Genomic DNA, 12597 nt, shown 5'->3' with positions numbered 1-12597 from the left:
CATGTGCCATTAAGAAGTTAGAAAGTTGAATTCTCAGGAAAAATTTATTTTGTGCCTCAGATCATAAAGACATAGCTTTTCCCCCTTAACTGAGAGAAGAATCTAGTATCTTTCTCCCTTTCTTCAGGTGAGAAAATGAAAGTCCACAGAAAGTAGCTTACCTAAGGTCACATAGTCAGCTAGTAGAAGAGTTTGAATTGGAAAGCATGCTTCTAGTAGCTTATCATTAGAGAGGAAAAGTGTTTGGTAGGGGAAGGAGTACCACTGTAATATTTATTTAGTCACACAATGTTTATTGAGCACTTACTATGTGCCATGCTCATTAGGCCTCTCACCATAGTGAAGAAGTCAGATAGGATCCAGGCCTTTATGGCATCAGTATGCCAGAACAAACCTAGAACAGCTCATTACACATTCATCTAATTACAATTATGATGAGTTCAAGAGGGATAAATTTAGAGTGTGAGCTTTAAGCAGGGAAACCTAACATCCACTGGGGGCCCAGGGGGACACTTAAAGGAAATGAAAGTTTAAAGAGTAGGGATTTGAAACATGAGTAATCCAGTAAGAGGAAGAAGAGGGAGAATAAAATTAAAGGGAATAATGGAGTGATTCCAGCATCATCTGAGGGAAAATAGAATTGAAATGCAGCTGATATCCCTGGAAATGAGTACATTGCTAGAGATTTTAGTTTGATGCCATCTTCCTCCTTGTGTCTTGTGGATGTCTTATGACATTTAAAAGTGGTTTCTACTCTTTAGGTGGAATCTATCCTGTTCCCAGAGTTGAAAGGATATAATCTGATACTTGGAACTGTTAATGCTGATGAAAAACTGGTTTCTGACTTTGTGGATCAAACTTTCGAGGTATTTCAGAAAAATCAAGTTGGTCCCTGCAAGTAAGTTGGTTTAGTTGTAACTTAGCCATTTTGGCATTGGTTTAGAGTTCCTACCTATCATCAAATAAATAATCCCTATTCCCACAGACCTGAAACAATACATAATAAGTAGCCAATACTTACTTACATAGGGATTACTATTTATCCCCATTTGCAGATGAAGAAACCATAACTTTCCCAATGTTATACAGCAAATAGATAGGAGAGCCAGAATTCAAATTAGAGGTTTACCCCTATTATCTGAAAGCCTTGGCACCAGATAGATTCTGGAATTTAGAAATTCCTGAATTTTAACCAGTGGTCAGGCACCAGTCCTACCAGGAAGCCTTGAAAAACCCCTGGACCAACCTCATTCACCAGGTGACAGACACCAGAAGCAAGAAGAACTATAGTCCTGCAGCTTCCAGAACAGAGACCACAAACACAGAAAGTCTGACAAAATGAGATGGCATATGTTCTATATGGCGTATGTTCTAGATAAAGAAAGAAGGTAAACCCCAGAAGAACAACTCAGTGAGGTAGAGATAGACAATCTTCCAGAAAAAGAATTCAGAATAATGATAGTGAAGATGATCCAAGATCTCAGAAACAGAATGGATATACAGACTGAGAAGATAAAAGAAATGTTTAGCAAAGAGCTAGAAGATTTAAAGAACAAGTAAACAGAGATGAAAAATACAGTAACTGAAATGAAAAATCCCTAGAAGGAATCAATAGCAGAGTAAATGAGGCAGAAGAATGAGTAAGTGAGCTGGAAAACAGATTGATTGGTGGAAATCACTGCCACAGAACAGAATAAAGGAAAAAGAATGAAAAGAAGTAAGGACTGCCTTAAAGACCTCTGGCATAAAATTAAACACACCAACATTCACATTACAGTGGTCCAGGAAGGAGAAGAGAGAGAAAAATGGACATAGGAAGGTACTTGAAGAGATAATAGCCAATAACTTCCCTAACATGAAAAGGAAACACTCAAGTCCAGGAAGTGCAGAGAGTCCCATACAGGATAAGCCCAAGAAGGAACATGCTGAGACACATATTAATCACACTGACAAAAATTAAGGACATAGAATATATTAAAAGCAGCAAGGGAAAAGCAACAAATAATATACAAGGGAACCCCATATGGTTATCAGTTGATTTTTCAGCAGAAACTCCGCAGACAAGAAAGGAGTGACACAGTATATTTAAAGTGATAAAAAGGAAAAACCTACAACCAAGAATACTCAATGCAGCAAGGCTCTCATTCAAACTTGACAGAGAAATCAAAAGCTTTCAGTTCAGTTCTGTCACTCAGTCGTGTCTAACTCTTTGCAACCCCATGAATCACAGCACACCAGGCCTCCCTGTCCATCACCAACTCCGGGAGTTTACTCAAACTCATGTCCATCGAGTCAGTGATGCCATCCAACCATCTCATCCTCTGTTGTCCCCTTCTCCTCCTGCCCCCAATCCCTCAAAAGCGTTATAGACAATCAAAAGCTAAGAGAATTCAACACTGCCTAATCAGCTTTACAACAAATTCTAAAGGAACTTCTCTAGGCAAAAACAAAAAGCCCACAAATAGAAAAAAGAAAATTACAAAAGGGAAATCTCACCAGTAAAGGCAAACATACAGTAAAGAAAGAAAATCATCCACACACAAATATATCAAAATCAGCAATCATGAAAAGAGGAGAGTTCAACTGCAAGATATTGGAAATGCATTTGAAATTAAGATATCAGCAACTTAAAACAGCCTTGTGTGAGTTTGTGTGTGTGTATATATGTGTTGGCTGCTATGTCAAAACCTCATGGAAACTGTAAATCAAAAATCTACAATAGATAGGCACACAGAAAAGAAAATGCAATCCAAACACAACCCTAAAGATAGTCATCAAATCACAAGAGAAGAGAACAAAAGGAAGGGAAGCAAAAAAGACTAGACCAAAAAATTCTGTATTACGAGAGGCTGTCCTTTATATGATAGGGTGTTTAGCAACATCCCTGGCTTCTTCCTGTTAGTAGGACCCTCCCTACTTTTGACAACCAAAGATGTATTCAGACATGGCCAAATGCCCCCTGGGGACAAAATCACCTCCATTTGAGAACAGCTGCTTGTCTATTCTGAAAATCATGGCCTCAGATTTGGAAGCTCTGCCCTCATGAATTCAACCTAGGATCTTCTATTAGAAACCTCTGTTTACCCTGTTTATTCTTATACATATAGTTTGTTTTTCTGGACTGACAGTTCCAGAAGCTTCTCTGTATCTTAGTTTCAGTCTCTAAAGTGTTGGCCAACTCTTGGAAGTATACCACTGGGCTCTGCAAAGTTAATTCTGCCTACTGCGTGTCACAAAACATCCTCCAATTTCGGGAAAATCTGTCCAGCCATTTTTACATCTGACAACAGACAGAGAGAAACTGAATTCTATTCAATAGACTTCAGGTTCATTAGTTCCCAAATATTCATCTTAAAATATAGACACAGAATTTTAGAACTAGAAGGAGGAATAGGAAGTATTGTTATTGCACATTTACTGTATGTTAGGCATAGCATTAATTGCTTTATATTATAGCTTTACAACAGTCCAATGAGGTGTTGTTTCCACTTAAAATTAAGGACACTGACCTTTGAAAAATAGAAATATTTTGTCTAAGTTCATGTAGCTCAGAAGTGGCAAAATTTGGAATTTGAAGGCAAAGTTCTGAATTCCCAGTTCACTGTGCCTTTTGCCATGTTGTATAGTTTGGACTAGTTTTTATATTATCTCTTTGTTTGCCACTCTGACTAATCTGATTTGGTGACCTGTATTTGTATCTTTGATTTTCTGCTCTTCAATATGGAAGATACTTAAATGTATACAAAAAGTATGATGACTTATTGGATAACACGGCAGAACAAAACATCAGTGAATTCCTGAAAGAAAATCATGAAATCGAGGATTTTGTGATGGTAGGAGATGCCACTTGACATTTTTTTTATATCTTGGTTACATGTTACAGACAGTCCAATAGCACTGTATTGGCTGGGGATGAGGCTAGGGGCAAATGCATAGAGGCTAAGGACAAATTAAACTACTGAATCTGCTCTTTTCTACAGAGGATCAATAGCATTAAAAAGCGGAGAAATGAAATTGCATCCATGCACATAACTGTGCCTTTGGCCATGTTCTGCCTTGACACCATGACCCTAAATTATGATCTCTGTGAACGAGCCCAAAATCTTAAAGACCGTTTGATTCAATTCCAAGTGGATGTAAACCGGGACACCAACACCAGGTATTACTGTTGCATGCAGGGAAATAGCAGTGATAATTGGCACAAACGGGAGAATGAAAAAGGGGATTGCACCTTCCAGCAATGACCAGGCTGAACTTCCAATTCAACTTGTTTCTGCCCCCAAAGTGAGGGTTGCAGGGACTCTAGGTTCAGGCGAGATGATAAACAATAAGGAGAAAACTACTAGAGTATGAAGATGGAAAGAATCCTGAGGCAGTTAATCTCTGATCCTTCAGCCTTTGCTTTCTTGCAGACAACTTCAGAGAGATATCACCTGGCAGTCTGAGCTCACAGGCCCTCTCACTGGCCACCTGTCACACATTCGAAGATACAGCATGCTTACAGTCAGCCCTCAGAATCTCTTCTATGCAGACTTCTACTGTCTGGGTGTGGGGATACTGTTATTCAATCTTAAACTCTATATCATGCCTTAATTTTACTGATGACCATATGTTAGTCAATACATTTTTGGTTGTAAGGGGTAGGAGGTGGGACTGGCTAATGTAAAAAAGAAATTTGGAGTCTGCATGTTGAAAAGTTTAGGAGCTGGCTAGCCTCAGGCCCTCAATACTACAAATTAGAATGTAGTCTCCCTCCCTCTGCTTGCTGTCTGCTGTGTCAGCTTCATTCTCGGACAGGTTCTCTCCAGTTTGTGGGCCCCAGCAGCTCCAGACTTAATCCTCCCAGGTTCTCATTCACAGGGGAAAAAAGATTTCCCTTTTTTTCCAATGCTGTGCCACTGGGCAGGTGTAGCACTGGCCTGACTTGGATTGTTTGGACAACACCAAGGCAAACACCATAGTCAAGAGGATGGTTTAGATCTGGGTACTATTCTCATCTCTGGAGTGAATGTCAGCCTTACCTAAACCATGAGAATCAAGAAAAGGAAAGAGAAGGTACCCCGAAAAGATGTAGGCTGTGGTTACTAGAAAAGGAAATGATGCTAAGATGCTGGGACAGTAAATTTCTGCTACTCTGCTTTCCACTTCAGCACCCTTGCCTGGAAAACCCCATGGACGGAGGAGCCTGGTGGGCTGCAGTCCATGGGGTCGCTAAGAGTCAGACACGACTGAGCGACTTCACTTTCACTTTTCACTTTCCTGCATTGGAGAAGGAAATGGCAGCCCACTCCAGTGTTCTTGCCTGGAGAATCCCAGGGACAGGGGAGCCTGGTGGGCTGCCATCTCTGGGGTCGCACAGAGTCGTACACGACTGAAGTGACTTAGCAGCCGCAGCTTCTATTTGAATGTTACAAAATGTGTCTTATTTTTAGCTCTTTTTCTCAGACAGCTTTAAATGATAGACTAAAATGATTTAACACTAATAATCATTATTAATATTATTTTATATATCATTCATTTGTTTGTAGATAAGTATAAATTTAGCATTTTATGGCACTTTTAAGATTTATAAACTACATATCAGAAACTCATCAGCAAATTAATGATGATAATAGTTACCATTTTTCCAGCACACATTGTAGTCCAGGCACTGTGTAGGTGTTCAGAACATTCAATATCTAATCAGTCTTTACACCAACCCTAAGAAGTTGTTCATTATTCTCTCCTTTATGTTGATAAAGAAACCGAGCCTCCAAGAGATCCTCAAATGGCACATCCAGGGCTTAACCTAGTTCATTTTGACTCCAAATCCACACTCTCCACCACTGCATTCAACTTTCTGACTGAGTAATGAAATGGTAGGATTCCTGTTTGGGGAGCCAGAAGTCTTGACTTTGAATCCAGGGCCTTCCATTTACTTGTTTGTGTTCTCTGGCTTCACCTCTTGGATCTTCAATTCCTTTTCCTATAGAACAAATATTTGGGACTAGGACAGTAAAACGTTTTCAGCCTTCGAACTACTAGGACACTTGCTTTTGGAAAGTTTGAGCATAAGGTAGTTGTTGTTGTGTTTTTTTTTTTTTCCCTTAAGTATTTGTTCCTGTCAAATCAGGGCTTCCCCAGTGGCTCAACTGGTAAAGAATCCTGCCTGCAATGCGGAAGACCTGGGTTTGATCCCTGGGTTGGGAAGATCCCCTGGAGGAGGGAAAGGCTACCCACTCCAGTATTCTGGCCTGGAGAATTCCTTAGACTATATAGTCCATGGAGTTGCAAAGAGTTGGACATGACTGACTGACTTTCACTTTCACTTCCTGTCAAATCAAGCAACATGGTGCCTTGGTTGGTCCATGCTTTCTTCCCCATCAAAATAAATGTATAATTTCCTTTGGTCTTTTTCATATAAATGAAAGTAAAGGTCCCATTACAAACCTGGGGATTTCTAAGAGCCCAGCAACAGAAACTCCTGGTCAGTGATTGAGTTCTGAAGTTTCTTTCTACCTTGAAAATAGTGACTCTGACTCATTTGTTCTTCTCAGCCATCCAATGAGGTAGGTAAAACAGATATAAAACACCCTACTGAATGGAGAAGAGGCCTGGGGGTGGGGAGTCGGGGGGGTGGAACTCACTTGCCCAATTAGGTGAGTTTGAATCTTCTGAACCCACATCCCAGCCTTGCTACTTTTTTGTCCTGTGATTGCTGAGTGAAGTAACTTCCTGTTTCCAGTGATAGGTGTGCCCTGGAAAGGGATGCTCTGGCCATAAAGGCAGGAGGCACCTTGCAGTGCATTGGTAATAAAGTGGGCACGCCATCCATTTCCACTATAGGTGCATTGGTCTAAAGTTGCTAAAACAATGACTTGAAATATTGATCAGAAATTCCATGGCCCTGAGTAGAAGTCTGAATGTATGTTCCCCTCAGGGTGGAAAATCTGTCCAAAAAGTGACAACAAAGTAGAGAGGCCATAGATTGATGCAAAATATATTGGTCTCCCTTATGCCATCACTACACCAGACAGAGAATAGCCCTGTGCTTACAGGACCCCTGGATCTTTATTTTAAATGATATTGTCAGTACATGTAGAAAACAGTGTTTGTTGTGCTTAACTTATCCCTGGATATTGCTAAGGAGTTATTTTGGCCAGATTTATGATATTATCAACCCATATTCAGGACTTTTAGAGGGTCTAGTAGTTAATGGGTATAAACGAAAGACTCAACTCAGTCTAACTCATGAGTAGCAAAAATCCATATCTTCCCTACTGTGTGTTTTCTGTGTGTTTCCTTTACTTTTATATAGAACTCTTCATTCTTGTCACTGCTGGTCACCAAATGTGTAGAGGACTTTCCCCACACAAATCAGTTCAGCTGGGTGCCCTACAATTCAGCTTAATTCCAACACTGTCTTCCCAGAGGTAGCATCAGCTTCCACAGGTTCCGGGCTCAGTCCTATAAGACTGTCTCTCATAATTTCAGACACCAGTCACAAATTCGAGTTGTGCGTCTGTGCTTCTGACCAACCAGGTATAAATTGAAAGTTCTAGTGACCCTTTTCTTGAGTTTAATTAATTTGTTCCAGGCTTCTAATCATGGCTCAGTCTTTCCAGTGACCAGCTCCTCATCCAGGAGTCACCCTGAGTCACCTCACTAAAATAAATGATACTCCTATCACCCATAAAATTACATGGGTTTCATGGGCTTGGTGCTAGGAACTGGGGGCAGAGACCAATATATATTTTTTGAGACAGGAGGGGATAAAAATGAATTTGGAACAGAAAGGGGTAGAGATTCTTTTCCTACTGAATTCTGCTCAAGGTATTCCCCCCCTCCCCCAAATAAGTTGTGAACTATTGTATAAAGGAGAAAAGAGACCTCAAAAACAGGGCGACTGAGCACAAGAGGAGGAAAAATAAAAAGACTGCAAGTTGCTCCCAGGGACTGGAGAAAATTTAAAAAGGTTGGAATCCATCAGTGTTACATTAGTCATCTTTTCCTTCATCTTTCTCTCCTTCCTCCCCCTCATCATCATCTTCATCTTCACCTTCATCCTCATCCCCTTCTTCATCAATATCTTCCAACCCTTCTTCCTCTTCATCATTACTGTCTTCCTCTTCTCCTTTCCCTTCATCATCCATGTCAGGAACCAAGTAGTACTGTAATGGATTTGGCCAAATATCATCTTTGATGACCTCTCCTAACTCATCTGAGTCCCTTGGACTGCAAGGAGATCCAACCAGTCCATCCTAAAGAAAATCAGTCCTGAATGTTCATTGGAAGGACTGATGTTGAAGCTGAAACTCCAATACTTTGGCCACCTGATGTGAAGAGCTAACTCATTTGAAAAGACCCTGATGCAGGGAAAGATTAAAGGCAAGAGGAGAAGGGGACAACAGAGGATGAGATGGCTGGATGGCATCACTGACTCAATGGACATGAGTTTTGACTAAACTCCCGGAGTTGGTGATGGACAGGGAGACCTGGCATGCTGCAGTCCATGGGGTCGCAAAGAATCGGACACGACTGAGCAGCTGAACTGAACTGAACTCATCTGCACCTGCTTCAGAATGATCAGTATACCAGGTGAAGAAGCTTTCTGGTTCCTCATGCTGTCTCTTCCTACTGGCTTTATTCCATGTTTGACTTGATCGTTCCGTCAAATCCTTTCCAGATTTCCATTTGATTTCAGTGGACTTTGAAGATGGATCACCACTCTCATTCAGATGAAATTTGGAGAGAATTTTATTCTCGAAGTAAGGGTTTTCATCAAAAATAAAAATCTATTCTGTAACCTGATTTAATGTCTTCAAATTCTGTCACTTCAACTCCTGTCAAATAATGCAGCGCCTCTTCATCCTCCTCCCCAATGTTGTTACCCCCAAATTTGGGATTTTGGCGATCAATTCGGACCTCTTTTGAAAAAATGGTTGGCGAAGTTTGTTATACTTCTGTTCTATTTTCAAAAATTTCCTCACTGACTTGTTCATTAAGTCCCTCTATTTCATTTTGTACTTCATCAACATGTTCAATTGCTTCTTGCTGTTCTTTTTCTGAGGTTTCGTCGGCCCCGTCGAGGTTGGAGTTGAGCTGCTTTTTACTGACATCGGCCGCCGCGCCGAAATGGTGCTGCTTTCAGGGTTGGGCGCGGGGCGGGGAGCGGGTAGGGGAGAGAAGGGAAGGCGAAGGGGCCGAGCAGAGGCTTCCTTTCACGCCACACGCGCGTGCGCTCGCTCCGTCCGGCCGCCCCCTTCCGGAGCACTTTCGCTCAACACTCTGTCCCTCCCCCGGGCTCGCGAGCGCTGCCTTCGCGGCCTGACGACGAGGGAGAGGCTGGGGCGGCGTGCCGGCCTGGCGCGTCGGGCGGGCCGGCGGCTAGGCTCCCTCACTCAGGCTCCGTGCTCCAGCTCGATGCTCCATCTCCCCGAGGCGACTCCTCCTCCACCTCCTCCTCACTTCTATTGTTTTTTAAATTTTTATTTATTTTTTAATCGAAGGATAATGCTTTACAGAATTTTGTTTTTTGTCAAACCTCAACATGAATCAGCCATAGGTATACATATGTCCCCTCCCTCCTGTCTCCCTTCCCTTCCCACCCCTCTAGGTTGATAGAGAGCCCCTGTTTGAGTTCCCTGAGGCAAACAGCAAATTCCCATTGTCTATTTTACATACGGTAATTAAGTTTCCATGTTACTCTCTCCATACATTGCACCCTCTCCTCCCTTTTCCCCGTGTCCATAAGTCTGTTCTCTATGTCTGTTTCTCCATTGCTGCCCTGCAAATAAATTCTTCAGTACCATCTTTCTAGATTCTATATATATGCATTGAAAGTGAAAGTTGCTCAGTCGTGTCTGACTCTTTGCGACCCCAAGGACTGTATCAGATCAGATCAGTCGCTCAGTCGTGTCCTACTCTTGGCAACCCCATGAATCGCAGCACGCCAGGCCTCCCTGTCCATCACAAACTCCCGGAGTTCACTCAGACTCACATCCATCGAGTCAGTGATGCCATCCAGCCATCTCATCCTCTGTCCTCCCCTTCTCCTCCTGCCCCCAATCCCTCCCAGCATCAGAGTCTTTTCCAATGAGTCAACTCTTCGCATGAGGTGGCCAAAGTACTGCAGTTTCAGCTCTAGCATCATTCCTTCCAAAGAAATCCCAGGGCTGATCTCCTTCAGAATGGGCTGGTTGGATCTCCTTGCAGTCCAAGGGACTCTCAAGAGTCTTCTCCAACACCACAGTTCAAAAGCATCAATTTTTCAGCACTCAGCCTTCTTCACAGTCCAACTCTCACATCCATACATGACCACAGGAAAAACCATAGCCTTGACTAGACGAACCTTTGTTGGCAAAGTAATGTCTCTGCTTTTGAATATGCTATCTAGGTTGGTCATAAATTTCCTTCCAAGGAGTAAGTGTCTTTTAATTTCATGGCTGCAGTCACCATCTGTAGTGATTTTGGAGCCCAGAAAAATAAAGTCTGACGCTGTTTCCACTGTTTCCCCATCTATTTCCCGTGAAGTGATGGGACCGGATGCCATGATCTTCGTTTTCTGAATGTTGAGCTTTAAGCCAACTTTTTCACTCTCCACTTTCACTTTCACCAAGAGGCTTTTGAGTTCCTCTTCACTTTCTGCCATAAGGGTGGTGTCATCTGCATATCTGAGGTTATTGATATTTCTCCCGGCAGTCTTGATTCCAGCTTGTGTTTCTTCCAGTCCAGCATTTCTCATGATGTACTCTGCATATAAGTTAAATAAACAGGGTGACAATATACAGCCTTGACGTACTCCTTTTCCTATTTGGAACCAGTCTATTGTTCCATGTCCAGTTCTAACTGTTGCTTCCTGACCTGCAATCAAATTTCTCAAGAGGCAGATCAGGTGTCCATGGTATTCTCCAGGCCAGAATACTGGAGTGGGTAGCCTGTCCCTTCTCCAGGGGATCTTCCCAACCCAGGGATCAAACCCAGGTCTCCCGCATTGCGGGCAGATTCTTTACCAGTTGAGCCACCAGGGAAGCCCATATACGATAATTGTTTTTCTCTTTCTGACTTACTTCACTCTGTATAATTGGCTCTAGGTTCATCCACCTCATTAGAACTGACTCAGATGCATTCCTTTTTAGGGCTGTGTGATATTCTATTATATATATGTACCACTGCTTCTTTATCCATTTATCTGTTGATGGATGTCTAGGTTGCTTCCATGTTCTAGCTATTGTAAATAGTGCTGCAATGAACATTGGGGTACATGTGTCTTTTTCAATTTTGCTTTCCTCAGAGTATATGGCTAGGAGTGGGACTGCTGGGTCATACACTGGTTTTGCTCCTAGTTTTTTAAGGAATTTCCATACCATCTTCCATAGTGGCTGCATCGATTTACATTCCCACGAACAGTGCAAGAGCATTCTCTTTTCTCCACACCCTCTTAAGCATTTATTGTTTGTAGACTTTTTGATGATGGCCATTCTGACTGGTGTGAGGTGATATCTCATTGTAGTTTTGATTTGCATTTCTCTGCTAATGAACTATATTGAGCATCTTTTCATGTGTTTGTTAGCCATTTGTATGTCTTCTTTGGAGAAATGTCAGTTTAGGTCTCCTGCCCACTTTTTGATTGGGTTGTTTGTTTTTCTGGTATTGAATTGTATGAGCTGCTTATATATATTTTGGAAATTAGTCCTTGGTCAGTTGTTTCATTTGCTATTATTTTCTCCCATTCTAAGGGTTCTCTTTTTACCTTGCTTATAGTTTCCTTTGCTGTGCAAAAGCTTTTAAATTTAATCAAATCCTACTTGTTTACTTTTGTTTTTATTTCCATTACTCTAGGAGGTGGGTTATTGAGGATCTGGCTTTGATTTATGTCAGAGAGTGTTCTGCCTATGTTTTCCTCTAAGAGTTTTATAGTTTCTGGTCTTACATTTAGGTTTTTCATCCATTTAGGTTTATCTTTGTGTATGGTGTTAGGAAGTGTTGTAATTTCATTCTTTTACAAGTAGCTGTCCAATTTTCCCAGCACCACTTATTGAAGAGGCTGTCTTTGCCCCCATTATATATTCTTGCCTCCTTTGTCAAAAATAAGGTACCCATGAGTGTGTGGGTTTGTTTTTGAGTTTTCTATCTTGTTCCATTGGTCTATATTTCTGTTTTTGTGCCAGTATCATAGGTTTTGATGACTGTAGCTTTGTAGTATAAGCTGAAGTTAAGAAGGTTGATTCCTTCAGCTCCATTTTCCTTTTTCAAGACTGCTTTCATTATTCAAGGTCTTTTGTGTTTCCATATGAATTGTGAAAAATTTTTGTTCTAGTTCCATGAAAAATACCATCAGTAATTTGATAGGGACCACATTGAATCTGTAGATTGCCTTTGGTAGTATAGTCATTTTCACAATACTGATTCTTCTTACCTAGGAACATGGAATATCTCTCCATCTGTTTATGTAATCTTTGATTTCTTTCATCAATGTCTTATAATTTTCTGTATACAGTTATTTTGTCTCCTTAGGTAGTTTTATTCCTAGATATTTTATTCTTTTTGTTGCAAGGGTGAATGGGATTGATTCTTTAATTTCTCTTTCTGATTTTTCATTGTTAGTATATAGGAATG

The 12597-nt window shown here is 41.2% G+C and overlaps 1 protein-coding gene and 1 pseudogene across 2 annotated transcripts in view; one reads left to right on the top strand and one right to left on the bottom strand.

Moving 5' to 3' along the window:
- Positions 1-12597, top strand: part of DNAH3 (dynein axonemal heavy chain 3) — a 249056-nt gene that overhangs the window by 28769 nt on the left and 207690 nt on the right. For both annotated transcript variants that reach the window (XM_059881557.1, XM_059881556.1), the window contains exons 11-13: positions 762-898; positions 3728-3833; positions 3981-4159. In XM_059881557.1, coding sequence (XP_059737540.1) covers positions 762-898; positions 3728-3833; positions 3981-4159 — 422 coding nt within the window. The remainder of the gene's footprint in view (positions 1-761; positions 899-3727; positions 3834-3980; positions 4160-12597) is intronic.
- Positions 7504-9126, bottom strand: LOC101907532 (protein SET-like; annotated as a pseudogene).

Source organism: Bos taurus, chromosome 25 (genome assembly GCF_002263795.3).
Source record: "Bos taurus isolate L1 Dominette 01449 registration number 42190680 breed Hereford chromosome 25, ARS-UCD2.0, whole genome shotgun sequence".
In the NCBI taxonomy this organism is placed as follows: domain Eukaryota; kingdom Metazoa; phylum Chordata; class Mammalia; order Artiodactyla; family Bovidae; genus Bos; species Bos taurus.
This window is presented reverse-complemented; position numbering and strand designations above follow the sequence as displayed.